Below are 27,132 nucleotides of genomic sequence, written 5' to 3' on the forward strand. Positions count from 1 at the left end.
CTGCACCCTGTCATTAAAGAATGGCTGCGGCAGAGGGGACACAGAGCGGCTGTTGTGAGGGGGAGCGTTTCAAGCAGCGCCAGACAGAATCAGCACAGGTGATGTGTGTCCAAGGGCAAGTTTTGGGTTTAGATTCAAGACATTTCTTCATTTCTTCTTTACACCGACACACTTTAGCGGCCAGGCACCATGATTGGCTGAAAGGAGTGAACGTTCAGCATGAGGAGCACGTGGACATGAGTGTGTGAGCGTATATATTAACATGCTGACAGTGAGGGTGGTGGCTCTGTCTTGGTGATTTATGAGAGTGTGTCGTGAAGGGTCTTCTGAGCAGGATATTGTTCCCTGACTGGTGACTTGTAGCATTGTGTGTGTGTGTGCGTGCGTGCGTGCGTGCGTGCGTGCGTGCGTGCGTGCGTGTGTGTGTGTGTGCGTGTGTGTGTGTGTGTGTGTGTGTGTGAAAGCAAGACAAATTAAGAGGGAAACTACTACAGGTGAGGCCTTAATGTAATCAATCACCACCTTGTCACAAGGGTGGATAACCAACCACTTCAGCCTTGAATCTACTTTCACTGTTTCTTAATGTTTTTCTTCGGGTGGATGGGGGGAAAAGAAACACACCCTGCATCCTCACTGCATTTCAGGAAGGTAAGATAATAATCATATTCACGCCTGCTTATTGGGGGTTGGTATGACTGCTCAACCACGCAGACCAGCCAAGGCAAGCACGCTACCCGAACCCCCTCATCCACCTCGAATTCAGTCTCACACACATGCTTTGCCACATCAGGATACAGTGCTGCACACGAATTCCGGTTTAAACAGTATTCTGCTGAACTTACGCTAACAGATCAACCGCACTTGTCGTGTAGCCAGCGATCACATCCTGGGTGTGAGGAAGGAGAACGAGAAACTGAAAAGCCTGAAGAGCCAATCAACCCATCACAAATACCACACAGAACGATGATATAGCAGCCAAATGAGGAGAAATTAAAGCATCAACGTGGCAATCTGTGATGTCATGCACAAAATCATTGGTCCGGTGTCATTAGGTGGTCATTAGGCCCTTTAAGCTGGTCCAGCAATGTCCGATTGGCATCATTTCATTCAATGTACTGGTGAAAATGAGGAATTCAAATAATTTGATATAATAATCTCAGAATGTATCTATTTTTATATGGTTAAAAAAATCGATAGAGTGCTACATATAGTAAAGCAGGTATAAAATAGGTCAGTATAGTTCAGAAAGTATGACCCATTGTGTTCAGAGAAACAATAAGGGAGGAGGCCACACACATTTTTACCCCCAAAATCAGCGCATTTAATTGTGTGCTTTAATTGCCTTATTTGACTAAATAAGGCTAAACCAGAGGATGAGCCATGGAAAACAACTGAGTTACACTTTGATGTTACATCCACATTGATAAATTTTATGCAAGTTTAAAACCCTTTAATGAATTCTTCAGTCACCTCCGCACATCAATTAAAATGCAAGTCAACAGCGCTGTATTGAGCTCAGAGGTCCATGGTTAAGGTGGGTCTAAGTTTCAGTTTGCTGTGAGAATGTGATTCTGCAGCTCACCAAACATTTTGCTCCAAATCTCGACCCAAAGTCAAAACACACAACAAAATTCACCATTGTGTGGCCTTTCATCAACACACGTCAGTGCTAACAGACATTGTCTATGCTTTTCCCCTGCTGTTGCTTCAGAATGATTATTGTATGGCACATACAATATGTTAACATTATCATTGTGAAGAGATCGGGCCCTGTTACTATGGAACAGGAAATGACCTTGCAGGACCCCTGGTGACCTCAGAGGGAAAGTTATGACCTCAGTCTGACCCTTTTGTTTACCCTGGGCTTAAAATGTGATTTACACAGGTTGGGTGTTCTGCTCCAGGCAACAATGTGCTGGAAATTCCCTCCGATGTGCCAGTTTTTTGTTTATTTAAAAAAGTGGCATCAGCCAATTCGAATATAAATAAAACATTTTCAGATGTCACTTTAGTAAAAGCCTAAAATGCAGCCCGTGCTTCATAAAAAGCCCCCAATGTGATGGAGTGGAAGGTCGACACAACAGCGCCCTCTACTGACATTTTGAACATAATTGTTTAACCACATAAAATCCAGTAGAAAAATGATTTCTTTCGCAAAACTTTATTTCAAATTTGACAGATTTTCATAACATTGCCCATTCTACAGGACACGTGTCCCATATCCCATGTCTTCTCTCACATATAACCTAATCTCATGTTTTCTCCTAATCTCATGTTAAAAAAGCAAAAGGAATCATACAAAATATAGAAAATATGACCGATGGACATCAAAACAGCATTTGGGATGACACAATCAGATGTTCAAATTTGTTCAAAAACAAACAAGAGTCAGGGGCAGGTAGAAAAAAAGACTTAAGTGCAACACCTTCATACTCAAATGGTTGATTAAATCCCAGAATAGAGCACATGAGAGTAAAGACATGAGATGAAATCCATTTGGGCTCTTCAGTTATTAATTTCAAACAAGTCCCGTAACCATACATACTTACTGGGGGAGGGGGGGGGGCGCAGAAATATGAAAATGAACTGACAAAAAAAAGTGTGTGAACTGAAACCTGAACTTGTGTGTATTAATAAATCCAAAAACAGAAAAATATTCTGTAAAGCTGAGAAGAGTGTGAGTTTATCAGAAGGCACGAGATAAACCCATCACTACTGAATGATGCGATGGTAACCGTCCATGTCAGTGCTCAAAGATAAGCATTTATCACATGTATTCATTCATAAAAATGGTTAGATGTGTTGCCGCGGGAGGGCTGCGTTTCTGCTTCCTGCTTGTGTAGCCACAGTAGTTTAGAGAGCATCCAGCAGGCTGTCGATGCGACTGATGAGCTCTTGTCTCTTGCCGCTCAGATTCTTCTCGCTCTCGATGTACGCCTCCTTCTTGACCTTCCCCGCCACAAGCCGCTCTGCCTCCTGGCACGAGCGGTACACCATTTCTTTCACCTGTCCATCCAATTTCTGTACCTCCCCAACCTGAGAGTGAAGATGAAGGTGTGAATCATGCCCAAACTGGTTTAACATCGTTGAACTGTGCGGCACGCACCTTATCGGCCAGGTCGGAGCCCTCGGCTTTCAGACGGGCCTGCAGTGAGCTGATGTCATTGGTGAGGGTGCGGTGGTCGGCCTCTAGGTTCTTCCGGCCACTGTTGAGTGCGCCTGTGTCTCGGGTCTGCTTGTAGCGGTTGACCACTTCATCCATGTGCCTGTACAGACCCAGACGTTTGTTGACCAGAGTCAACACCTGCTCCGTGATGGAGGCCACCTTCATACGCACCTCAGCCGCAGGATCCTGAGCACAAGCAATATTACGGCCCAGTTAAAACAGACAAAAGCTGAATGAACCGAGAACTGGAACCACTTAAAAACAGACAATCATCCTTTGCCAGACCTTTGTGATGGCAAAGTCAAGGCGGACATAAATGATGACGGTGAAGAAGAGGATGTAGAAGGCCCCTACAACCAGGAGAGGCTCCTGCAGCATCAGGATCTTATTAAAGTTGTAATGAATCTGGTTAAGAAAGCAAAAATTAGGTAATTAATACAAAATGTAACCAACTCATAAGAAAAGAACTAAATACGCCACACTACAAATACCCCACCACTTTAACCATCTCTTGCTCTGTTGCCAATGATCTTGTAAATCGTCTTACCACTAAATCTTGAATGTGATGCTCCACCAGATTGTTCTTGGTGGCAACCAGCACTGGGCGGCCAAAGGTATCCAGATACGTGTAATGCAGCTGGTTTGGCAACCGATCAATTTTATAAGGTGTTTCCAAGTGGATGTTTCTGATGCGACAAAAAGACATCATCAGCATCCAGAGTATGATAGCTCTCCATTCACAGTAACACAAACACTGACCTGGCTCCTTCTGGCAGGATGAGTTTGACAGTGAGTAAGTCAATGACCTGGTCATCATATACGTGGTCCACCAGTCTCATTTTCAGTGCATACTGGTCACCTACACAATAAAAGGACATTTTAGTAATAACCACTGAAAGATTTATTGGTTTCACTGCAGTTATTTCCAGTCTGGGTTGTCTTTAGATCAGAAAAGGGAATTAAAATGTCCCCTCTTGTTATCACAGATCAGCTCACCTAGGTTATAAAGGTATTCATAGCTGGGCAGATTGTAGCCGATGATGTAGTGGGTCTTCCAACCTCCGAACAATGGGAAGCGAGGCCTGATCTCCACCTCCACAGAGTCATCCAGGACCTGCAGATGTGAGGTGGAGATGTTGCCAATCTCATCTCTGTAGTACACATCTTGGGCAGAGGCGGGAAGAATAGTCTAAAAAAAATAAAGAAAGCAAACAAATAATTATAAAGACTCAAGACAAAAGTCAGACGGCATCAGCTTTCATTTATCGTCACCAACCTTGAAGGATTTGACAGATGAGATTCCGCTGTCTGACTGACGTTGATAATCATAACGTGAAAAAGGCCCCTTTAGTACGGCTCCTGTGTGCCTCAGGTCAATTGTCTCCTCCACAGCGATGTTACCCCAGTGAGACACCTCGATAGTCCGAGTGATGCTGCTGATTGTGAGGAAGGGTGCGTTGTTTTCAAAATGGATCTTCATGGTATCCTGAAAGGCACAGAACATGAAAGCTCTTACCAACACTCTTAGAGCTTCGAGAAAAAAAAAAAAGCTCAGTTAAAACGTCAACTCCAAACCTCGCTGAACGCAGCCACATCACGGAAGGGTCCGTACTCAATGATCTCGTCATTCTTGCTGGGGTTGCCGAGCTTGGTGTAGCTCTCCACGGTCTTGGAGGCCAGGCGAACACGTGTGGTCTGACTGCGGGTGGGGTACGGGGAGTACAGGTAGTGGTTGCCCTGAAAGACCACCAGCTGGCGCTCTGCCTGAGTGATGTGTGTGGGGAAGGGCTTCAGGACATGGCTGAATGTCATCTCCACCTTGGCTTTCACCTGTGCCCCTGCTGCCAGACTGGACAGCAGCTGCACTTTGTAAAACTGGCCACTGTTTGGGAACAGACATGACATCACACACACATTAGAGTCTCAATGGTGTGCACCTGCACAGAGAAATACTATAAACAAATGTGTTGATTTCCTACTTTACATTTTGGCATGAATTCAAAAGTCAAGAGTGTGGCACTAAAGTAAACCCAGATTCTTTTTGATAGGATTGATGTTTAAAGTAGCATATCTTTTGTTCCCCAGTGTTCTTGGTTGAATTTTTTGAACTGCACTAGGTCATAATGGTGTGTACTGCTGTATCAGTACCTACAATGTGGAAACTAAAAGCTCATAAGGCTTACTGGTTTCAGAGAATAGGTTCAACAGAAGCTCTGTTTTAAAATGCAAATGGGAAAAGGCTACAAAAACACTACAGGACGTGCTGGACAACTTATGGCCAAGCAAATTCAAGAAACCACATTACCATTGATTCCCATGCATATATGCTGTGTCTACAGCTGACCCATATTAGCCAGACAGCAAAATCCCCTACCTTTGACCTGGAATGGTTGTCTGTTGGAGTTCGAGTGTGCCATCTTCCTCTTCATCACTTTTCACCTGTGGAAATGCAGCGATTAATGCGAAGCACAGCGGCGTTTCCACCTTTTCTGCAAGGCTTCTTTGAGAGAGGGGGGCCGACCTGCGCAGTCACACACGGAAGTGAGCTGCCCAGCGCATACGTGTCATTCAGCCACTGACACAGCGTGCAGCGCTACGGAAGTTAACGTCTTACCGAACCCTGCAGGGACCGAACTGCTTTGATTAAATGTCACAGTATCCTGATCATACCGAGTGTCTCACAGAAAACCGGCGTCTATGTATTGTAGTTTAGTCTGCAACCTTTCATTAATCGCTTTGACTTTAAGGCTTGCAGGAGTCAGTCGGACCCCAATCACACAGCTCAACCTCATTGATAGTTTGATTTCTATACATTCAATGTGCAAATGGTACTATTAGATATTAGCATAGTATTAGCGATTTGAATGATGGTACAAATACGTTCATGGGGAGAACACGAGCAGTAGTTTGCACAATAAAACATCTAAGCTAATAACTGACAATGAGGCAGCTAACAGGCTAACAAGCTAGAAAGGCAGGCTAAAGCAGGCGCATTCGCGTTAATTAATTCAAGAATGTGCAACTCACCGAAGCTCCAATGTACGCCAGATGTGGGACGAGGTCTGCCTCTACCGCTAAGATGAAGCTCTGGACAGCAGTGTGTCCCTGGTTGGACAGGACGATCTCCGCGGTGATTTTGGCCAAATGAGTGCTTAAGTCCACTGTCCTCTTCACGTCTTCGTTTACCAAACCGCTCGCGGAAACCACCGAGCTCCAAGCTACAAGAAGCAGCAGACAGGCAGCCAGTGAGGGCGACGTCTGTACCATGATGAATGAACTAAAGTAGCAGGAAAAAACAGGAAAGCTGGGAAATGCAGAAGAGCGAAGAAAAGGCCGCCGTGCCGCTCTGCATCGGAAAAGGATGACGCTTCATTCAGTCGACGCGGTGACGTCACGACGCGCTCTGCTGCACGTCGTGCGTCAGTTTGTGAAATCCGAAGCGACGCGACGCGATTTACATTTTCTCATTTTTTTTTAAATGACGACGACATTTCAGAGTACTAGTGGTCACTGCTGTTTAACTGCTTTACTAGTGGACTTTCTATAAAGCAGCCGCAGTCGGATTTTGAGTGGTTCGAGCAATTTTGCACAGAAAAAATGCCGTAACGAGCCGAAATAGCTCAGTTTGGGAGAGCGTTAGACTGAAGCTCTAAAGGTCCCTGGTTCGATCCCGGGTTTCGGCATCGTGGTGAACTGACTTTTCATCTGTGAAACTGAGGCAGACCCTTGAGAAAGTAAAGCGCATAAGTAAACGACACAATATAGTGAAAATCTCTATTCACTTGCACCTGCTTCAGCACGCATATATGTTTCTGTTATTTAGAGCACACTTTTGTCCAAAGCAACTTACAGTAGGAGTCACAATTCAGGCACCTTACAGTTCTAAACGACGCAAAACTATAACTATCGGGGGAGGAGAGAGGAGGTGAGTCGAGACAGGAGGAGAAACATAAATTGTCTTAGGAGAGCAGGTGCTCTCAGTAGAGCTGTGTTTTCAAGAGAGTATTAAAGGAAAACATGGTTGCCCTTGCTCTGACAGAGGTCAAGAGGCTCCACCATACAGGCATGAGAATAGTTTGGATTGCCATGCCTGCAGAGACGGTTTTGCCAGGTGAGACTTTTGTGTGGAACACAGTGAACAAGGGGTAACACGGGCTCAAGCAAGGTTGTTAAAGCAGAGCCAGCTAGTACTCTGTAGGTCAGCACAAGTAACATGAACTTGATGCAGGCAGCTCCTGGTAGCCACTGGAGCTCTGTCAGCAGTTTGGTGAGTGGGACTGTTTTGATGCATGCTTGTGCAGCTGGGTGGCATGCTGAGTTAGGAACTGCATGATTTTTCTGATGTTCAATAAGGCAAAGCAGCACAAGATTTCAAACAGCCTTGGAAGGGGGAAGAGGACAAGGTGTCAATTTTGGGTGACATGATTTGTGATTTCGTACTTGTGAGAAAGCTCTACAGGTTCAGTCACCACCTACTGGTGCAAAGATAATTGCAGTTGAAGACACTGTCTGACTAAATCAGGAAACGCCCTTTGTCTCGCTCACAAACAAAAAAATCAAACAGTATATAAGACGATCACCCTATATTGGACAGATGCCTCGCAGCAGACATATGTTGATAGGTAGCTTTGCCCAATGTCCCAAGATTAACATTTTGGTATAATCTTCAATTTAATATCTAAAGTAGATCACACAGTTAGAGTTTAAACCACTCATTATACACATGGGAATGCCAGCTGATGACAAACTAAATTGCTTTCTCTCCTGTATTTTTAATCTGTTTTTCTTATCCAGAAGGCCCTGTCATCCAGGTATTACTCCTGCCATCTAAAATACTATTCTACTGGTACTGATTGATTTCATTTGTAGACACCTGCACACTTTGTAATTTTGTTGTCTATGATCATAGTCCATAACCTGCCACCTGATAAAACTATTATTGAACCATTACAGTATTTTGGAGCTGTCACTTAACCATTTGTAAAGGATAACCTGATCGATGTCTCATTTTATAATTTAACCGGTAGGTTTTAGTTATGATTTTCATTCGTAGGTTGTATCCTGAACAGTTTGTGCGCTATGAGCTCTTGACATTAAAAATAATCTGTATTATGACGCGTGACAATATTTGCGTAATCTGCCTCGCGCAACAAGGCGTGTCCTAGGTGACGTCACCGCCGCCGACAGAGCTTGTTTTGGAGGAAGTTAACACATCTCGGCTAGCAGTTAGCCCGTTAGCTTGACAGGAAAAGCGAGCGTCAACAGGAGCTGGGCGAATCAGACTAAATATCCCGTTGTCCACAAAGGGAGATTTAGGCTGGAATCGTTTTATTAAGTCATCAGAGTTGGTTACCAGGCTACTTATCGGCGGTAATAACACTGTCGACGTGTTGTTTTCTTACTACAGACATTAATAGCAGCGTAGCCTGTTAGCTAGCTAAGGCTTCCAGTCGAGGCAGAGGAAAAGTCCACTTCTGATATTTCTTACCGCAGGATCACCATCGAGGTTGGTTAGAAATAATTCATTATATCTTTTTTTGTAAAACGGTGATGCTTATTATTTATATGCTTCCAATCGCTGTTCGTATTTATTGGGGAAATGTCTTAGGAAGTGTCAGTGATACGGTATTGGACACGGCATCTTTAAAACCTGATGTTGGTTTTGCGTTTCTGTTCCTAATCTAACATTCGATTTGATAATGAAGCGAACTCTTCTAGCATCTTTATTCTTTTTGCGATATCAACACTGCTAGTTGCAAGCATTTCCTCTTAATTATATAGGTGGTTAGAACCAAAACCAAGTTATCAATGCCTATTGTGCAGAGATAACTGTATGTTTATCGTAGCAATGGCTCGTTCATGAGTCTGAACATATTCAAACTCCAGCACTCCTGCGCTAATCATGCTTGCCAAGTCATGGTTCCGTTAGTCCTGCGTTTTAAAACCATGTGATCAGTCCCTGACACGGTGTCATGAGGTGCAGATTATGGAGACACGCTACTTGCTCTTCGGAATAAAACCCACATGCATCGGAGCACCATCGGCTCATAAAAAGGCAAAACCTAAATCAAATAGTTGTTAAAGGATTATGCGATCCGATGCGGAATTTTTACAAATGGGTGTTCCGGGTCACGTTTGAATACTGTGCTGGGATTTTTCCCCACCCTTTAATTTAATTTTTTGCTTTGAGATTTGTTCCGCATATTGTTTAGCCCCAATACTATTTGATTATTTTGAGCAAAGGCAACTAGCACACCCTTAAACAACTTAAAATATGTAAATCCAAATTTGTACTTTGAGAGTTCTGCTTGTTGTGATTGAAAAAAGCTAATTTTTCATTTGCAGTTGTGGGATAATGACATCAAGGAAGAAAGTGCTACTCAAAGTCATCATCCTTGGAGACTCAGGGTGAGTCAGGCAGGGCAGAGGGGGTCTCGTGGTAAAGAAAATACTTGTTTCGGGGAGCCAATTTACTGTGATGATGATGGCCCCCCTCATTTTCTTCCCCATCATCCTGTACTTTCCATTATCTCTAATGTTTTTTATTTCCTCTGTTATTAACTTCTGATATATTTTTTTGCCCTCTCAGAGTTGGCAAGACCTCACTGATGAATCAGTATGTGAATAAGAAGTTCAGCAACCAGTATAAAGCTACAATAGGTGCTGATTTCCTGACAAAAGAAGTCATGGTGGATGACAGACTTGTCACAATGCAGGTACTCATGACACTGAAGTCACAGTCAACACATCTAAGCAGCAACAGATTAATAAATAACACCAAGGAGGTGTTGCTCACATCAGCGGTTCTGCAGAAGCTTACCTTAGTAACACTTTAGCCCAATGTGTGTTCTCTTCAACACACTAAAATGCAAATACAGACTCCTGAATATTTTTAGAACTTCATTTGTGTCAGTACTACGTGAATGATATCCATTTTCAAATACAGCTGTCATGACAGACATTTTTGTTTCTTACACTTCTGCTTTATGCCAGTCTGCAGATACCTCGAATACAAGTTACACTAAGTAGAATTAAAACTAACATCTTTCCCAAGGAGTTCAATTAGTACCCACCTACAAAAATACAAGCTCTATGAATGAATGAAATTACAATCCTTCACAATAAGAAAAGTAAATGAAGCCCAAGCGGCTCCATTTACCCTGGCACGGCTGCGCCATCTTTCTGGCTACTTGAGAGGATCACAGTCATTCTTGACCAGGTTTGTGATTCCAGTAAGTGCACCACAAGTGTCTGACAATTATTTTACTGCTCTGCTGCACAGGGGAAATGCTGTTAGTTTATTTTCAATGGAAGCTGCACTTAATAAAGCATTTGAACAACATCTCACGCCCACTGCACAGCCATTTCTCAGAGTTGTTAACTCCACATCGACCTTGTGAGCCCATTAGAGATGCCTGATTAATGTGATCTGTGTAAAGACAGCAATCTCTGTTTTAAGCTCTTTATTCCAAGTAATCTGATTATTCAGCAGCCTTCTTCTCTGCCTCTCAGATTTGGGATACGGCAGGCCAGGAGCGGTTCCAGTCCTTAGGTGTGGCTTTCTACCGTGGAGCTGACTGCTGCGTCCTGGTGTTTGATGTCACGGCGCCAAACACCTTCAAGACTTTGGACAGCTGGCGGGATGAGTTCTTGATCCAGGCCAGCCCTCGAGATCCAGAGAACTTCCCCTTTGTGGTTTTGGGTAATAAGATTGACTTGGAGAACAGACAGGTGAGTCCCGGTGGGGTGGAACGAGTAACACTCTCTCCACTATGGTCACTTTAATATCCGCTCCTTTGTGTTTCAGGTAACAACCAAGCGGGCACAGGCCTGGTGTCAGAGCAAGAACAACATCCCGTATTTTGAAACCAGCGCCAAGGAGGCGATCAACGTGGAGCAGGCCTTCCAGACCATTGCACGCAACGCCCTTAAACAGGTCAGAAATCCCAGTCTGTCCTCCCAGTAACAGCAGAAAGTGAAATCATCTGACCCGACTGTACCGTCACGTTTCAGGAGACCGAAGTGGAGTTGTACAACGAGTTCCCTGAGCCGATAAAACTGGACCGGAACGAAAGAGCCAAGCCGTCAGCAGAGACCTGCAGCTGCTGAGGACTCTGAGGAACCTCCGGGGTCGTCGGGGCCGTCACTACCCTGTCTTGCCTTGTCTATATATCCCTCTTTTCCTTAGCCCGATGTGTTATTCCCCAACGCCCAACATTAAAGCAGTATCCTACTCATAGAGTATACAACTACACACAAACATGCTGCATTCACCTTATATATATATATAGATATATTGATATATCTATATATATATATATGCAACCCAACACATTTTCTATGATTATCCAGGCCCAAAGAACACCTTAAGCAAATGTGAAATGTACCTGTATGATACTAATTATTTGTTTCCTCATTTACTCTCTTGTGGTCATGACGACGTTTGGGCTTGTCTTATTTTACGTTCTGTGTTTATTGCTGATTTCCAGACAGATTTTTGCTTTTTCGCGGTTACCTAAAAACGGAATATCAAACCGATAGCGCATACATGCTGGTGAGTAGAGTGAAGAGAATGTTTTTGTTTTAATCCATTTTATAGCGGTGGTGGGTGTTTTCTCATTCCCCCAGCCTGCCGACTGCTAACGAATAAAGGAAACATCGCTCCTCAAAAGTTTAGATTTTAAACATATCAAGACGGGCAATTGGTTCACTGTTAGGCGTTTTATTGTACCTCATCCGATGTTTAAGTGGGGGCAGAGCTGAAGCAGCAGAACACAAGAAGACGAAGCTGCCGTTTGAAAAGCTGGTTCAGAATTGGTTCACCAGCCCGTCAGACCAGTGTGGAAATCTCAAGTGGATTCTGGTCCACAGAAACCTGAACTGGATAAGGATCTTGTGAAACCACAGTAAATGTAAGCATTTTTTAGGGTTTCTATGCTCTGTGCATTTACTTCAGGTGAGGTTACCAATCAAGACAGCACAGCGTTCTACATGGAAGAACTTGACTTTGTTTGCTCATACCTTTTTCTTTTTTTTTTTACTATCTACTGCAAGACTTTGTATATTTGCAAAACTCTTTGTCACTATGGGGAAGGCGACAAGTGTATCTCACTCTGCCGCCATCAATTCAAGTGCTTTGCTTTATTTCTCCGGTCTCTTCATGTCGAACTATACAGTAGACTACAAGGAAGCATCCATACTGTAACCTTGAAAGGAAAGTGTGTGTGTGGGGGATAGTATTGGCATTAATCATGATATAAAAATGATGAATGCATAGTAACTACATTGTTTCAAAAATGTCTTTTCAAGTAATATGGGAAATAAAATTCTTGACTACAGCAATTATTTCGGATGTTTAATCAACGTTCTTGCTTTAAATAGGTTTTTGTTATAAAACATGTTGCTATGACAACAAAGGGAACATTTAAAATTCATACACTGGATTTGGGTGCCTTATTTGCTCCCTGAAGCCACTGTTTAAGTGCTCCTGGAGATTTGCACAGTTTCTTGGTGCTTTCTTCATTCTTCTCATTTGTTTCAGGCTCTTTTCTCTTTGTGGGTGTGCTGCTCTTCAGCCAGCTCATCATCATCTTACTGCCTGCTGTGGGTTTGGGTTCCTAGGGATCACAGTGGATAGAAAAAGGGGCACTTTGAGCCTTAACTGCCAACATTTGCAACCGTATTTGGATCAGAACATGATGAATCGGATACCTTTTTGCTGTTCAGGTCCATAGGCTGAACGCAATCTGAGGAGTTGTTGCGTGAGTTGTTAACCAGTGAAGAGACGGGATGAAACGTCAAAATATCTTTGGACTGCAGGAGCTTCATGGCATCTACAGACTTCACCTCCCCAAAGTCCAGCCATTTTCTCACTTCTTCCTCTCCATCCAGAATTGCTGGCATCCTAAAGAGGAGCCACAGAGAAGTGTACAGAATAATTCCCCAAGTATGCAAAAAGCTCTTTAGCTCAGTTACTCTTGTTTTTTTTTTACCTATGGTGGATGCTCTGTAAGTTAGGTGAAGCGTTTACAGTGATTACACTGTACGTGTAAAGGGGTTCTCCTCCGCTTGGGGGTGTCCAGCAGTCAAACAGTCCAGCAATGGTCAGTAACTTCCATCCGGTCCACTCGGCTGGTATTTCCTGGCCAGTGCATATCATGATTGTACAGTACATATCAAAATTGTCCAGTTTCATTTAAACTTTACAGGTACTTAAACAACTGCTACATGAAGCAGACGTTTTCGTTTTATCATCAAAACCACCACCTGGTGGGCATGTGCACATTTTTGCTTTGGCTCCTACCCCGCACAGGATATTTTCTGCAGTGGCAATTTCCTCCACAGCTTTACTTCTGCTTAAGATGAAAGAACCGATGCTGCAGCTCTTCTACCACAGAAAACTCAATACAAACCTCTGTCAGGTCAGGAGAGGCCTCGGTTGGAGAGTCAGAATTTCCTTTACAATCAGCTGAGGCCTCAGAGTTGTCCTGAGCCTTGAATTTGTCCTCACTGACTGTCTCAGATTGAGGGAAGTATATGAAAAAAGGCTGCTTCTCTTTGTCCTGCCTCTTCCACTCATAAAAACCATCAGCCAGGATGACACAGCGCTGCCCTTTAATCATCGGGCCCTTTAGGAAAATGACAAAATGTTAAAACACATTTGGACTCCCAGCATTTTGATCAGAACAAAGCCAGCTTGGCAGCAGCCCGAGGATGATTTAGGAAGATATGCACCTTGTAGGATTTCTTTGACAGCATATTCTCACTGCGACAGTTACTGGTGCTGTATTGCATCTTGTTTGGGTCATTTTCCCTGAACCAGGCAGGCACCAGACCCCAACGCATGGAGGCCAACACACACTCATCCGCTGGAGCATTCTGCCAACAAAGGTGGGGAAAAAACACTAAAATTACAATGATACAATTACTTGAAATAGAACACACGTGCTTTTTTATGCAATGTATTTTTAGCATTATGAAAAGTTTTCCTTACCTTATCAAAATGTCTCTGTGACAGCAGAACGGGACTCTGGGACTGTGGACTCTTGTTGTAAGAGGGTTTGTATTTATCCGCATCTCCATCCCTCCACCGGGGCTGCCTTCGCCGCCCCGTTCGGTTTCTATACAAACATGCTCGGCTCACTTCGTCAGGAGCAAGAGTGCATGCGGTCCTTCCACACATCCTCCCCTCTGGACCTCGTTGTCAACCGCCTGTGAATAAGAGTTTCGAATGTACTTGACGTTGCCGAGCAGCATTCTAAAGCTAAAGTTAAAGTGTTAGCATGGTAGCAGAATTCCTTTATATTAACCACGACATAATTAAAGAAAACATTCTTTGTCTTACCCGCACTGTGGCGTCAAGGTTTAACGTTAGGAGTTAAATTATTGTTATTAATTATTAAACAGACCTACAACTTCCTTCCACAAAGCGATGCAAGGTTCTGTGTGGGGGTATGTCCGGGCACAAGCCGCAGGAACCACGTGACCTGATATTTTGACACAGCAGGACGAGTGTTTTCTTTCGTAGGATGGCGAAGTAGTATTTCTGAATTTATTGAAGACAATTTAAATTCTCTACTTCTTGTGCTATTCTCTAAAAATAGCACAACTTATATAAATTACGGTACTGTGTACACTTGAATTTATAAGGGAAAATTTGAACTTTAAATGCAGTTCAATGAGTTCAAATTTGACAGTGGGGTATGGAGGAAGGACAGGGCAGCTCGTATCTTTTCAATCCTAAAAAAAAAATATTTCAGACTTTCTGGGAGCCAAAATGGCGACGAAGACTGAAGCGCGGAATTCAAATTACAATTGTAATTTTGCATTACAGATCAGTTTTATAGGTAAGTGTACATGTAACGTTTTCTATTGAGGATGCATATGTTTCGTTTGTTAGCGTTGTTTGTTCATGTTAGACTAAGCCTTTTGTTTCTAAACTGGATGGTTATTTTTAAATGGACAGAATTGTATGTAGTGGGTTAAATATTTTATCAAATATTCCCTAGCTGGTCTTTGTATATCACATCCTATGATAAAAAAAGGCTGAAAACCTAACTGTAAAACTAATAACATGACGCAGGAAGACTTGCCAGTTTACTAAATTACAAAGGGGCGCTACAAAGACTGAACAGAACAGACGAACTGCAGAATTTGTCGTCAAAACCAAACCGAACACTGGATGGCGATAGCCGACAATAGTGTTGCTTTGGGCGTCGGAGACCAAGAGAAAGCCGCACAGAGCGCCCTCCCTGCTGAAACCGTACGGAAAAATGGCGGCGTCCGTGTGCCGAGTCGGAACTACTGTGGGTCGAGCCCTTGCCAAAAATCGCAGCGTATGTATATCTATCGGCCTTGACTTTTTACTGGGGAAAAAAAAAGCAATTTCGGATGATTCGGCTCTGATTTTGCCATGTGCTAATGTGACGGGACAAATTGCTAACTGCCCACCAGGCTGCTCGAAGGGTAAAAACCCACCGGTTAGCCTCAGTCAGCTAGCACTGAATGCAAGGTCACCTGTCAGACAAGGAAGTTGGTCGTGTAATTTGTACTTAATAGATTACTTAATCTTAATACACATATTATTAAGACCAATCACTTATCATTCGACTAGTCTTATTCCATACGCAAGGTCACCAGCTGTCCTGCTCAAAGTTATCCTCACTCACCCACTTCGGCTAAGCTATTGGGCTAGCATAGCTAGCACGGGGACTGCAGAGACAGTTTGATAATAATTTGAAAAGGCGTTCAAAATCTGATTTTTCAGTCGTTCCTTTCATGCAATCCTGTGAGATTAAAGCAAAACCTTAAAGCGATAATCAAGCATGTAATGCAATCCAAATCCTTACAGCATCCTCTTAAGATTGCATGTTTTTGACATGTCTGTGTAAAACGTAGTTTATTCTCAGAGGTTCACATCACTGCTGAAAGGTTTCATCCATTTAAGTCAACACACCATAGAGTTTATATCATGTCTCTTTGTGGCTGCAACAGATTACACTTTTTTGTACAGTGAGAAAAGTGCTACTTAATCAAAGAAGTGGTTCTTGAGTTTGCCTTGGTGATAAGGTTTTGTTTTTGTTTGTTGTTATCAAATCGTATTTTGCAACTCTGTCATGACCTATTTGATTAAACGTATTCTACCACACATTGATGGTCATTGAAAAACCTGATGACTATCTCAATCATGTGGTAAGTGTTTGCCAGCCACAGTGGCCTTGCAGAGCAAATCCAAATCATCAGTTCATATATTAGATTTTATCTTTTGTTTTGCTTTGAGAAAATTCCTTCCAGTTCACATCCAGGATTCTTAGTGTTTTTTTTGCCCTCTTTATCGCTTCAGCCCATCCTGCTGTCCCTAAGACGTGGACAGTCCTCAGTCAGCTATGCCCAGAGCCTGGCCGGAGCCCCTGAAACTCGCCTTACTGCCCTGGACAATGGTTTGAGAGTTGCATCTGAGGAGACCGGGCATGCTACATGCACTGTAAGAACACAAGTATATGGTAGTTAAATCCCTGCATACACTTGCCAATTTACTGTCTTCAAAATGCTCACATTTATTTTTCCTAACAGGTTGGCCTGTGGATCAGTGCTGGAAGTCGCTACGAAAATGAGAAGAACAATGGAGCAGGGTTCTTCCTGGAGCACATGGCTTTTAAGGTAGACGCTAGTACACCTCAAGATTTTAAAAATAAGTTGAACCTTTGGCCAGTAAATCAATATTATTTAGGGTCTGTCATCTACAAGTACATGTGCATCTTCACTACCTCACAGTTCTAAAAAGAACTCACCACACCTTTAGTTTACTCTGCCTTTTCCCACCCTTATCCCAGGGAACCAAGAAGTACCCTCAGACTGCCTTGGAGCAACAAGTGGAATCCATGGGTGCACACCTGAATGCTTACACCTCCAGGGAACACACTGCATATTACATGAAGACCCTAGCTAAAGACCTTCCCAAAGGTACTTGCATATAACCAGTAAAATCAGTAACTACTAGTTTAAAACAGAAAAAAAGTTTTGGAAAATTGCGTGACAGATTCTCTTCTGACAGTTCCTGTACATTTGACGTGATTGACTGAATCAAAATCTCTGAACTTTAAGGTCTAAAGTTTCCCCTCTTATTTTTTTTTCTAGCTGTGGAGCTGCTGGCAGAAGTGGTACAAAGCTGCTCACTGAACGAGGCTGAGATCGAGCAGCAGAGGGGCGTGTTACTGCGTGAGCTGGAGGAAGTTGATGGCAACCTCCAGGAGGTTTGTCTGGACCTGCTGCACGCCACAGCATTCCAGGGTACACCTTTAGGTCAGAGTGTGCTGGGACCGTCCAAAAATGCCAGGCAAGATAAACCACAGTTGAATGCTGTTCAGATCCACGAATGTCCTTGGATATTGTAACATTTACATGAAAAAGAATTGTCCAATCTATCCTTCCAGGAGTCTGACCCGTGAGAATCTTGTGGACTACATCAACAGCCACTACAAAGCTCCTCGCATGGTGCTGGCTGCTGCTGGAGGTGGGTTGTCTCCTGCCAGACAGCTTTTCAGGATGCACATTGGTTTTCCAACAAATTTCACAAAAAAAGGTTCCTCTATTTTGGCCCCTCCACAGGTGTGAACCACGAGGAGCTGGTCGGTTTGGCCAAGTCTAACTTCAGTGGAATTTCTTTTGAGTATGAGGGAGATGCCGTCCCCGTCTTGTCTCCCTGCAGATTTACAGGCAGTGACGTGCGTTATTTTGGAGCGGATTTCATTCATTTGATTTGGGTGAGTGCAGCTATCATTTATCATCATCATTTCTCTGTGCCTTTCAGATCCGTATGCGTGATGATGGTTTTCCTCTCGCGCACATTGCCATCGCTGTTGAAGGAGCTAGTGTGACCAGCCCGGACATCGTCCCACTGATGGTGGCCAACTGCATCATCGGCAGCTATGATCTGACCTATGGTGGAGGAAAGGTGGGTGAGGGGATGTTGGCTCACATAGTGACGTAGAAAGGGGGAAAATGCCCATAATCCTCTTCTGTTGGTTTAGCATTTCCCCTTTAAGCTTTGCCCACTTGAGGATGTTGATTTTTTGAGTGGCCATTAATGAGGGGTAAACTATGATCCTCTCTGCAAACAGGGGTCAGAGGTTCTACCTCTCTCTCTAAAACAGTTGAGAGGAACAGTACCTTGTCATTACATTTTTTTTCCTGCCATATTTCGACCATTCCAGGCATGCTTCAACAGTTTGCATGTGTTGACCATCATAACCATGTCTCTGCTTCCAACATTCAGCATCTGAGCAGCCGCCTGGCTCGCCTGGCAGTGGAGGCCAACCTGTGCCACAGCTTCCAGGCCTTCCACTCTTCCTATAGTGACACTGGCCTGATGGGCATCTACTTTGTTACTGATAAGAACTCCATTGAAGACATGATGCACTGGTCCCAGAACGCCTGGTCAGTCATGCTCATGGCTCCAATGTTATTTTTTATTTTCAGGACAGTGCAGCCAATTCACAATTTTTCTTCCCATTTGCTCCTGAAAGGATGAACCTGTGCACCACAGTGACAGAAAGTGATGTAACTCGTGGCAAGAATGCCCTGAAGGCCAGCTTGGTTGGACAACTCAATGGTAGGAGAGATGTCATTTACACAAAGTTCATAGAACAATCTAAATTAAAAGCTAATGAACTACTGTGGATTTCTTCTAGGAACAACACCCATCTGTGATGACATCGGCAGGCACATCCTGAACTACGGTCGGCGTATTCCTCTGGCAGAGTGGGACGCTCGGATTGATGTGCGTTATGCCTCCTTTCTTACACTGATGTCCAAAGTGTAGTTTTGTCATCCTTAACAGCGATCTTTGACATCTGTTTTCAGGCTGTAACTGCTAATGTGGTGCGTGACGTCTGCACCAAATACATTTACGATAAGTGTCCTGCTGTGGCAGCTGTTGGTGCGTTCTTTGTTTTTGTCCTGTTTGGAGCTACATTAAGTCTGTTTCTTCAGTGGTTTTTCTTTTCCTGATTTCCCCCTCTTGCTTCTCTCCACCAGGGCCCGTCGAACAGCTTCCCGACTACAACAGAATGCGCAGTGCTATGTACTGGCTGAGGTTTTAAGATGTCCCGCGTTGCTCCAAGTGTTCCGTATTTTCCCCACAATCTCATCTCGGTACCATTTTCCTCCCGCTTTTGTTATAAGAGCTCAAGCTGGACGTGTCCAGGTGATGTCAGGACCGGCTAGGCAGCCATTGCCCTCTGTCTCTCCCTCTTCTCGCACTCGGTTATCATTCTTATTTAGACTTGATGGGTTAGGAAGTCTCCACGTCAACATATTGTGAGGGTTCAGATGTTTTTGATTGTACTACACAGGTCCTCGTTGGAGAGTGGTGAGATCTTACACTTGAACAGTAAAGCATCTACTGGACACCTAAAAACCAATAATGAACAGAACCAGTCTGGAGCAAAGTATATTTATAATTTCCGTATCAATTGTTTCTGTCCTCCTGTACATAAACAGAAGCTCCTCATTCTCACAAATTAAAATAGTTTAAAAAATTGGCCCAGTTGGTTTTAATCACACTACAACACTTTGTATTGCATGTTTTATATGCGTGATTGCACTTTGTTTTTGGAACAGCACAAATGTCTGTGCACACAAAGTTAACTTAGAGCTGAGTTGTGGTGATGTGCAGAAGACTCGGAGAGAGGCTGGATTAACTGATGAGATCTCCTCTGGCACACAGCGAGACAATCGTAAGCACTTACGTCAGCAGGCTACTTGAATAATAATCAGGACCTGCTGCCTTGAATACACTAATGCACTAAATCAGAGATGATATAAGAGCTCCATGCGTGTCACTCTCTGTGACCGTCATGCTAACTGGTCTACGACTGAAGACATCTGTTTCCTGCTGGATGACTTCTGCGTGACCCATGTTTGTTTCCCTGATAGGTTCTCGTAGTCCAGATCGCCTCTAGGGCCCAACTATCGTAAACAAGCTGCTGTTATTATTCATATCATTAGTCGGATGAGTAAAAACCTTTTGATGGGCCAGACTGGAGGTGATTCAGGAAATGCGGCCTCCTGTCTTACCTCCACACTACCGATCCCTCTGCTCTGCGTTGTGATCTCGGGCAGCGCCGAGTGTGAGAGAATCTTTCTGTTTTATGCAGAAAACAATTCAAGATGACACGCAACAGCCGAGCACACGCACTGATTGTTGGATCAAAGGAACAAATCTCATTAATTGATTTAATAATTTCTCTCCTGTCACATCAATGTGGTAAAACTTGGACTATCTCTCTCATGTAGAACTATGATGTAAGTCACTTGTCTTATGATGTAAGAAGGGAAAATTTAAGCCATCTGCAATGTTGTCTAGCAATATTTAGCTCTTTTTCATACATAAGTCAATCTATGGTAGTGTTTTAACATTAATACGTAACAAGACAATGGATACAAAACTTCATATCAATATGATAAGAAGAGCACCTTGTAGGGTTCAAGTCGGTGGCTTTAGTTCTGCTTTCAACCAAGTATTTGACTCATTACAGACAAAGTATTGTGATTACCATTGTGTTATTTTTAGATAAAAGGGGAGCAATGAGGGCAGAGGAAATGAGATGAAATGAGGGGAGGGTTATGGGGTGTAGAAGTGCAAAAGATAAGCAGAGAAGAGAAGGGGCAGTGTCACAGCGGAAGACCCACGTGGACGAGGACAAAGTCTCCGAGGAGCGGGCACACATCCAGTCGAGCGTCCGACCACGAGCAGCGCAGGTCACACTCCATCGTCAGGTCTAGAAGAAGAAGAAACTGGAGGCAGATTATCACTGGAGCACTGGGCAGGCCCTTCCAGAAGAAAAGCACCCATTTGAGTTCCACAGAGTTGAAGCACAGTAAGTAATGGTTGAGATTATTGTGATTCTGTGATGTTTGGGCATGGAATTCCATTTGATGGATTATTGGCACATACAGGAGTTCTGTGATACTGTGTCAGTGTATCAGTGCACAGTTCAATCTAAATGTCTCCTTTTGTGAACCACCAGAATTTACAGTCTTATCACGCTTTTATTCCTCTGTCCTGACAGTTACAGCTATGAGAAGCGTGCACGTTTGTCTCTGCTTGGCTCTGCTGTTGCCTTGGTGTGTCCGGAGCCGGAAGAACATACCGGATCTTGGCAAACTTGATGAGAATACACAGAGGAGCATGTTGGCTATTGACATACTAAAACGTGCTGGCGTCCTGGACTCATTGATCCGTTTGGAGCACCAAACTGTGCTCCGGCAAGGGCGAGTGCCCCGTCCAGCCTCCCAGGTGCCAAAGAGAGCCCAGCAGGGGTCTCGTTTTGCTCTCTCTCTTGATGTCCCCACCAGCATCCTCAGTGTACTCATAGATCTGGCCAAGAACCAGGACATGAGATCCAAGGCTGCCGCTAACGCCGAACTCATGGCACGAATAGGCAAAAGGAAATAAGAGGCAGAGCTGTGGACACAACTTCAACAGACTTTTCACATCGTGGTACTGACACCGTTTAAGATATAATGTTCAACAATTATTGCAATCACTATCTGTTCTGTAGAGGTTCGACCTGCTCTAAGTATTAAATGATTATATTATATTGCTGTTTATCCAAACCATTCCATCCATTCATTTGTGCAACAATTATTACAGACAGCATGATCTAAAGCATAAAAAAAAAGCACTTATAAGAAGGATTTAGGCCAAAAACCTGGACCACAGTCTGAGATCAGTTTCTTGTGCTTGCATGAGCGGCATCAAAATAATAGATTCTTCAATTAAAGCAAATTGATATTGAGATATTGTTTTCTTATTTGCACTGACATCAGGCAAGCTGAGTATAATTACAAGCATCAGCGACCCATAAAGGATAAATGAATGGGCTCGGGACAAATGGGTCCACGTCATCCATATAGCATCTGATATGTGATAACGAGACAAAAACACCGGCAGGAAATTGACCCCTGAATGAAAAACGGGCCTTTGTTCACTGATATATTTGGCAAACAGGCTATTTTAAGTTTGATGCTTTATCTGCTATTCATATGTGTAGCATGGTTCTTCTGCAGTCCTGCACTGAGCATGAAATGTGAAGCAACAGAGTGAAATAAACTGCTCATCTGATTTACGCATGAGCTTTTCATTTTTTTTTAAAAAAACAACAAAAAAACACTGACATGGAATACACCGAACGATACGCCAACTAACTAATGGGTAAGGCCGACCAGTATTACTGAACACAGCTGAAAAAATATTTTTTATTTCATATACCAGAGTGAAAAACGACCTCATCTAATGCTTCAAGGTCCATCCATGCAGTCTACAACTCCTCATCATATTAATGACTATAAACATTTATCTTGAGGCTGTTCTGTTTTATGTAATGAGCTCAGTCCTCTGAGAAACCACAATCTTAATTTAGCCTGTTCAAATTTGGTCTGAAGGAATTTTGCAGATTTGCCCCGACAAGTGCATTTCTGCTTTGTTAATTTGTTAATGTGACAAAAGCTCCATTCAAATCTTTTATGTATCACTTGAACCATCATCCTCATCTGAACCTACTAATATTTAGATTAATGGACCCAAAGTTCGAAAATGACTTGTCACATTTTTTGTTTGTTTGTTTAAATTATCCAACTGTTGAATCCAAGAACTGATACTGTATCTGACATGACAAATTTCCAACAAATGACAGTTCTCTTTCGGTCCACATGGGGTCCTCAATGTTTTCCACAAACAAGCAGGGAAAAGGAGAAAAAGAGCCAAAATGGCGACCGGTAGTCATCAATAACGCAGGTGTTGCTAATTGATGCCGAGGCGGTGAGCTGTGGCGACGCACTTAAAACAGGAAAAACGCCAGAGAAAAGTAAGTGTAAATAATTTTATAAACTATTTCTCTGCTACCGTTTCTGCGTTTTAATTCCCTGTTGTCATTTTAAATACATGGCTAATATTTAGTTTTCTGGCCCACGTTTTTGGAATTAGCTTAAGGGTCATCCATACCTTAACTCCAAAGGGTAAAGTTCGTTTAAAAAAATAAAATAAAATCGGTTGTCTTTATCGTAAGTTGTGGGTTGAAGGGTTGGTTAAGATGATAAATAAGTAACCCAGATGAGGATTCGGAGGTAAAACATAGTTAAATTCTTCCAAATTTGATGTTACATTTTCAAAAGTACAGCAACGTAACCTAAATTTCTCATATCCCTCCTGTTATGGCGTCTGATAACGGCAACCTTCATATTTAATGTAACTTTTCAAGTTTGAAAACACGATAAAACTAATCCCACCGCTCCACTAATGGACAAAAAGGGTGTTCAGGAGAAACCAACACACAGGTGCTACATTGTTGTCATGTGTAAACAGTGTCAGAAAAAAGAGGCCCTCTGTGTTGGAAAAGAACCCAAAAAGAGCCTTTAATGAAGCAACAATGGTAATAAACCCACGGGTCTGGTTGTGGCAGCCCAGGATGGCTGCAGTGGGTCTGTGTTCTTCACCAGCTCCATTAAAGGCTCTTTTTGTGATTCTTTTCCCATGTAGATTTCTCTTGTTGGTTCCCTTTTCTGACACTTGACAGATTAGTGACGTTTTTCATGTGACAGGATTCAAATGTTTTCTGTGGGTTTCAATGTAGGCCTTGTTTATGGGTGTGGTTGCGGAGAAAGTACTGTAAAGTGTTAAGGTTAAACACAGCATGCCAAATAAATACCAAAATAGGTGTGTGTGTGGTTGACACATCACCACGAAAGATAACGCCCCATGAACTCTGAACAATGACCGAGTCGTAGGACTATTCAGGAGCATCGATCCATTATACTTTTATATAGTTCCTGTCTCCAATCTCTGACAAGACAAGTAAGTGAATATAAAAGGTCGTCTAGGAGGTCACACTGCAAATGTCTCAGGTGAGTCTCATACAGACGGAGCTGCCACAATTTCCATTTTCCAGCGTAAATAGTGACAAACAAGGAGGACATTTAATTTGAGCTATTTTGGTAAATTAACCCTTTTAAAATAAATATTGTCCTAAAAGAAAAAAAAAAAGTCACACACAAGGCATAAGGCAGGCCCAGTGGGAGTTATCTGGGGAAGTTGCACAACAAAGTTGCAACTTTGCAGCACAAAGTTCAGTGACCAAATGGAGCAAGAGAGCGTTGTCAGGAGTGTTTGGTTGCGAATACAGACCAGCACTTCAAGAAAAGGCCACTACTCAGAACAAGCCTCTGGTAAGGTGTCAAGTTTCTGTTTATCGATGAGATATGAGAACATGATTGTGGAGTGTGTTTATTTCTATGTAAGGCAGGCAAAGATCACTGCTGTAATATAGTTTTCATTATGAACACTTTAAAAGCTAAAAGATTGAACTCCAAATTTAAAACCTGCTGCTGCTTCAGTCGCAGGTGAACCCAGATGGATTACGCAATGAAGTCCTTCAGCGTTCTGACTACATCTTCCCTCTCCAAGTAAGAGGCACTCCACCGTGGGCTGGATATGTTGCTCAAGGAAACCAACGAAAGAACACGAGTTATGAGATGTTGCTGTTCTCAGGTGTGTAACAGCCAGCGCTTCCATGACGCAACAGCTCCTGACAGGCCGAGCATCTCGGCCGAGGCCCTTCAGAGTCACGAACGCAGACCGCAGCTTGAAGAAGGGGATCATGGCATACTCTCTGGCAGACCTGATTAACAAGGTGAAGTGGAGATGTGAGGCACTGAATGGTCCACTTGGGTTTTTGGGCTGTCGTGTTACATAAAAACTGTCTAAAGTACTGAATTTATTAACAGCGACCAGCTTAATGCGTCAGCAAAAAGGACGCCTGCACAGACCTCATTTAGGACGTATTAACCGACGTGTATGTGACTTCAGCGGCGTCCTCTTTGAAACTGATGCACCCCGCCCATCAGTTGAGTAATGCATACGCACTTTCTCAGGTCGGAGAGTCGTTGAGTGTCCTTTGCGTCAGTGGCTTGGTCCTGGATGAAGATGGCACAGGGGTGGACACAGAGGGATTTTTCCAGGCACTGCCTGAAAACTCTGTTCTCATGGTCCTTGAGAAAGACCAGAAATGGACCCCAGATACAGTAAGAGAGTGTTTGGCTCTTCCACGTTTAACCACTAGGGGGCATTGTTGAAGCTACATTAAATATCTCTATAAAGGATGAAGCGGTGAGAACAGATTGGGTTTAAATCCTGCTTTGAAATATGTGCTCTCTCGACCTCATGCAGAGACCTTGTCTCATTTGTCTCATCAGCTCCAGTCTGATCCAACAGCCTGCTAGTGCACCCTCTCGGTACCACTGCAACGAAATGCTCCGGACCCATTTCATCCAGCTGTCTCTTTCTCCTCTCCCAGAAAAGCCCCTCCAGAGGTCAGCCCAGTGATTTCAGGCTATGGAAACGGACAGATGTGGCTAGGCTGACATTCGACCTCTACAAGAACAACCCTGAAGACTTCATTGGCTGCCTGAACGTGAAAGCTACCTTCTATGGAGTTTATTCCGTGTCCTATGATCTGCGCTGTTATGCTGCAAAAAAGATGCTGAAGTGAGTGCCAAACCCCTGAAGATTTATGATTTTATTTTTTGTGCTTGACCCGTCTCAGAATGTGGTGACTTCACTGAGAGATTAAACCTCCAACAGTTTTATCCAGTTTCTCACACACTGAACCTCCATAACTACCATCATTTGTCTAACACGTACAGTCATCTGCAGTAATTCTGTGTAATTTCAGATTTCAATAGTTTGCCCCACCATGTGACCTGGGCTGGGTTGATGGTCATTTGCGGCGCTACAAAGATGGGATTTTATTTTGATTATTTTTGGGTGCGGTTATGTCATTGCTGGTTTTCAGTGTTCGTGCAAAGCTTTAGTCAAAGAGGATTACATTTTCACGACCTGTCAGATATCAGGCTCTCACGCTCATGTTGCACTAAAGGAGGTTTGTGTTTGGTTCCTCTCACCTGCTGTTGGTCACTTCTTACATGTTGCCTGTTATGGCCACTAATTTCTCCGCTGTGCTTCCAGGGAGGCTTTGAGATGGGCCGTCTTCTCCATGCAGGCTGCAGGACACATCCTGCTGGGCTCCTCCTGCTACATCGAGTACCTCCTGCAGGAGGAGCAGGCAGCAAAGACTCTGAGCCTGCCGCAGGAGAGCAGGATCAGGCAGCTGCAGAGTATGCTGCTGGGAAGAGCTTCACAGTTGTGATAGACTAGAGCCTGGTGAGGTTGGAGGGAGGACACATCTTTGACATTTTCCTGTGCAATTTTTCCCTTTTGTCCTGTTGCGCACCTGCTGTTTATCAAGAAGCAGCTCTCCCAAACACTTTTTTGGTCAAAGGAATAAATAAAGTGGTTTTTAATGTCCCCCCCCCCCCCCCAGTAAGGGTCGAGTAAGTCCAGCGTGAAGATGTGTAGCTTTAGTCCGTTAGATGATGATGATGATGCTTGATCTGTGCACGTTTGTGTGCGCGTGGTTGGCAACAGGTCCAGCTGTCTCCTCCACATTTCCTTAATTGTCCCTTGGCCTCCACTGTCCTGTCAGCTGCAGCCTCCCTCTGCTTTAGAAAACCAGAGGAGGAAAATTAGGCAAGAGCGAGCAGCTGCGACCAGAGAGGGGGCAGAAGCAAACCATTACACGGAGAGGGAAACCAGTGCTGGTGGGTACAGCTGGTGGTTCAAGGACCACTTCTGCCCCCTTGGATGGTAGCAAAAAGAGTTTAAACAATCTGGCAGACTGATTATAAATGTTTCTTTATTTTACAAATGTCTCATGCATTGTCAGTATTTTATTTGATGGTTGAAGCTGCCGTTAAATTATGCAAATATTGCATATTTTATTGTATTCTGGGTGACAGATTTTGTATTGTTTTGATTGCCTCTATTAAATATCCTGAATTCAGACATTTTTGTACACTTCTATCATGTAAGTGCAGTTGTGTGTTCTGTTCACTTCCCAAATGTCCCTGCT

General features: G+C 43.5%; 6 protein-coding genes and 1 non-coding gene across 9 annotated transcripts; 5 read left to right on the forward strand and 2 right to left on the reverse strand.

Annotated features, from left to right (window-relative positions):
- Nucleotides 1-2,145: 2,145 nt before the first annotated feature.
- rpn1 (ribophorin I) lies at nucleotides 2,146-6,562 on the reverse strand. Its single transcript, XM_003973542.3, has 10 exons — nucleotides 6,194-6,562; nucleotides 5,541-5,605; nucleotides 4,742-5,048; nucleotides 4,443-4,652; nucleotides 4,163-4,355; nucleotides 3,926-4,025; nucleotides 3,714-3,852; nucleotides 3,452-3,571; nucleotides 3,107-3,352; nucleotides 2,146-3,036 (listed from the first exon to the last, which is right to left on the reverse strand). Exons 1-10 carry the CDS (start codon nucleotides 6,431-6,433, stop codon nucleotides 2,854-2,856), a joined length of 1,803 nt encoding a protein of 600 aa, XP_003973591.1. The 5' UTR covers nucleotides 6,434-6,562; the 3' UTR covers nucleotides 2,146-2,853.
- Nucleotides 6,563-6,775: 213 nt separating this feature from the next.
- Nucleotides 6,776-6,849, forward strand: trnaf-gaa (transfer RNA phenylalanine (anticodon GAA)). The gene has a single exon. It is a non-coding gene; the product is annotated as a tRNA-Phe (tRNA).
- A 1,509-nt stretch (nucleotides 6,850-8,358) lies between these two features.
- Nucleotides 8,359-12,504, forward strand: LOC101076529 (ras-related protein rab7). The gene is made up of 6 exons (XM_003973543.3): nucleotides 8,359-8,672; nucleotides 9,512-9,574; nucleotides 9,756-9,882; nucleotides 10,679-10,897; nucleotides 10,974-11,102; nucleotides 11,180-12,504. Exons 2-6 carry the CDS (start codon nucleotides 9,522-9,524, stop codon nucleotides 11,273-11,275), a joined length of 624 nt encoding a protein of 207 aa, XP_003973592.1. The 5' UTR covers nucleotides 8,359-8,672; nucleotides 9,512-9,521; the 3' UTR covers nucleotides 11,276-12,504.
- A 4-nt stretch (nucleotides 12,505-12,508) lies between these two features.
- Nucleotides 12,509-14,663, reverse strand: hmces (5-hydroxymethylcytosine binding, ES cell specific). 2 transcript variants are annotated; one of them, XM_011614174.2, is made up of 7 exons: nucleotides 14,575-14,663; nucleotides 14,160-14,377; nucleotides 13,901-14,044; nucleotides 13,579-13,794; nucleotides 13,159-13,307; nucleotides 12,878-13,070; nucleotides 12,509-12,783 (listed from the first exon to the last, which is right to left on the reverse strand). In XM_011614174.2, exons 2-7 carry the CDS (start codon nucleotides 14,346-14,348, stop codon nucleotides 12,598-12,600), a joined length of 1,077 nt encoding a protein of 358 aa, XP_011612476.1. In that variant the 5' UTR covers nucleotides 14,349-14,377; nucleotides 14,575-14,663; the 3' UTR covers nucleotides 12,509-12,597. The 2 variants fall into 2 exon arrangements, with proteins under 2 accessions (XP_011612476.1, XP_011612475.1); XM_011614173.2 differs by having other exon boundaries at nucleotides 14,511-14,656.
- Nucleotides 14,664-15,344: 681 nt separating this feature from the next.
- uqcrc1 (ubiquinol-cytochrome c reductase core protein 1) lies at nucleotides 15,345-19,707 on the forward strand. The gene is made up of 13 exons (XM_003973546.3): nucleotides 15,345-15,501; nucleotides 16,509-16,649; nucleotides 16,739-16,825; nucleotides 16,999-17,128; nucleotides 17,303-17,501; nucleotides 17,599-17,678; nucleotides 17,774-17,889; nucleotides 17,976-18,119; nucleotides 18,441-18,601; nucleotides 18,691-18,776; nucleotides 18,856-18,944; nucleotides 19,028-19,103; nucleotides 19,202-19,707. Exons 1-13 carry the CDS (start codon nucleotides 15,439-15,441, stop codon nucleotides 19,264-19,266), a joined length of 1,437 nt encoding a protein of 478 aa, XP_003973595.1. The 5' UTR covers nucleotides 15,345-15,438; the 3' UTR covers nucleotides 19,267-19,707.
- A 942-nt stretch (nucleotides 19,708-20,649) lies between these two features.
- Nucleotides 20,650-22,238, forward strand: LOC115246744 (uncharacterized). Its single transcript, XM_029826001.1, has 2 exons — nucleotides 20,650-21,045; nucleotides 21,238-22,238. Exons 1-2 carry the CDS (start codon nucleotides 20,778-20,780, stop codon nucleotides 21,621-21,623), a joined length of 654 nt encoding a protein of 217 aa, XP_029681861.1. The 5' UTR covers nucleotides 20,650-20,777; the 3' UTR covers nucleotides 21,624-22,238.
- Nucleotides 22,239-22,898: 660 nt separating this feature from the next.
- On the forward strand, nucleotides 22,899-27,065 carry cidec (cell death inducing DFFA like effector c). Of its 2 annotated transcripts, none has more exons than XM_003973583.3 (6): nucleotides 22,899-23,034; nucleotides 24,560-24,628; nucleotides 24,714-24,855; nucleotides 25,097-25,246; nucleotides 25,519-25,709; nucleotides 26,190-27,065. In XM_003973583.3, exons 2-6 carry the CDS (start codon nucleotides 24,576-24,578, stop codon nucleotides 26,368-26,370), a joined length of 717 nt encoding a protein of 238 aa, XP_003973632.1. In that variant the 5' UTR covers nucleotides 22,899-23,034; nucleotides 24,560-24,575; the 3' UTR covers nucleotides 26,371-27,065. The 2 variants fall into 2 exon arrangements, with proteins under 2 accessions (XP_003973632.1, XP_029683051.1); XM_029827191.1 differs by lacking the exon at nucleotides 22,899-23,034 and adding an exon at nucleotides 24,227-24,391.
- Nucleotides 27,066-27,132: the final 67 nt, after the last annotated feature.

This window comes from Takifugu rubripes, chromosome 19, assembly GCF_901000725.2.
Source record: "Takifugu rubripes chromosome 19, fTakRub1.2, whole genome shotgun sequence".
NCBI lineage: Eukaryota > Metazoa > Chordata > Actinopteri > Tetraodontiformes > Tetraodontidae > Takifugu > Takifugu rubripes.

Coding starts and splice junctions, on each gene's coding strand:
- rpn1 (XM_003973542.3), bottom strand. CDS start 6,433: ATGGTACAGACGTCGCCCTCACTGGCTGCCTGTCTGCTGCTTCTTGTA. Junction 4,653..4,741: donor ATGTGGCTGCGTTCAGCGAG/GTTTGGAGTTGA, acceptor TGTGCCTTTCAG/GATACCATGAAGATCCATTT. Junction 4,026..4,162: donor TGAATACCTTTATAACCTAG/GTGAGCTGATCT, acceptor TTTATTGTGTAG/GTGACCAGTATGCACTGAAA.
- LOC101076529 (XM_003973543.3), top strand. CDS start 9,522: ATGACATCAAGGAAGAAAGTGCTACTCAAAGTCATCATCCTTGGAGAC. Junction 9,575..9,755: donor ATCATCCTTGGAGACTCAGG/GTGAGTCAGGCA, acceptor TTGCCCTCTCAG/AGTTGGCAAGACCTCACTGA. Junction 10,898..10,973: donor TTGACTTGGAGAACAGACAG/GTGAGTCCCGGT, acceptor TTTGTGTTTCAG/GTAACAACCAAGCGGGCACA.
- hmces (XM_011614174.2), bottom strand. CDS start 14,348: ATGTGTGGAAGGACCGCATGCACTCTTGCTCCTGACGAAGTGAGCCGA. Junction 13,795..13,900: donor TGTCAAAGAAATCCTACAAG/GTGCATATCTTC, acceptor ATTTTCCTAAAG/GGCCCGATGATTAAAGGGCA. Junction 12,784..12,877: donor TGGACCTGAACAGCAAAAAG/GTATCCGATTCA, acceptor TGTGATCCCTAG/GAACCCAAACCCACAGCAGG.
- uqcrc1 (XM_003973546.3), top strand. CDS start 15,439: ATGGCGGCGTCCGTGTGCCGAGTCGGAACTACTGTGGGTCGAGCCCTT. Junction 15,502..16,508: donor CCCTTGCCAAAAATCGCAGC/GTATGTATATCT, acceptor TTATCGCTTCAG/CCCATCCTGCTGTCCCTAAG. Junction 17,890..17,975: donor GCAGATTTACAGGCAGTGAC/GTGCGTTATTTT, acceptor TGTGCCTTTCAG/ATCCGTATGCGTGATGATGG.
- LOC115246744 (XM_029826001.1), top strand. CDS start 20,778: ATGAGGGGAGGGTTATGGGGTGTAGAAGTGCAAAAGATAAGCAGAGAA. Junction 21,046..21,237: donor TTCCACAGAGTTGAAGCACA/GTAAGTAATGGT, acceptor CTGTCCTGACAG/TTACAGCTATGAGAAGCGTG.
- cidec (XM_003973583.3), top strand. CDS start 24,576: ATGGATTACGCAATGAAGTCCTTCAGCGTTCTGACTACATCTTCCCTC. Junction 24,856..25,096: donor TGGCAGACCTGATTAACAAG/GTGAAGTGGAGA, acceptor GCACTTTCTCAG/GTCGGAGAGTCGTTGAGTGT. Junction 25,247..25,518: donor AGAAATGGACCCCAGATACA/GTAAGAGAGTGT, acceptor CTCCTCTCCCAG/AAAAGCCCCTCCAGAGGTCA.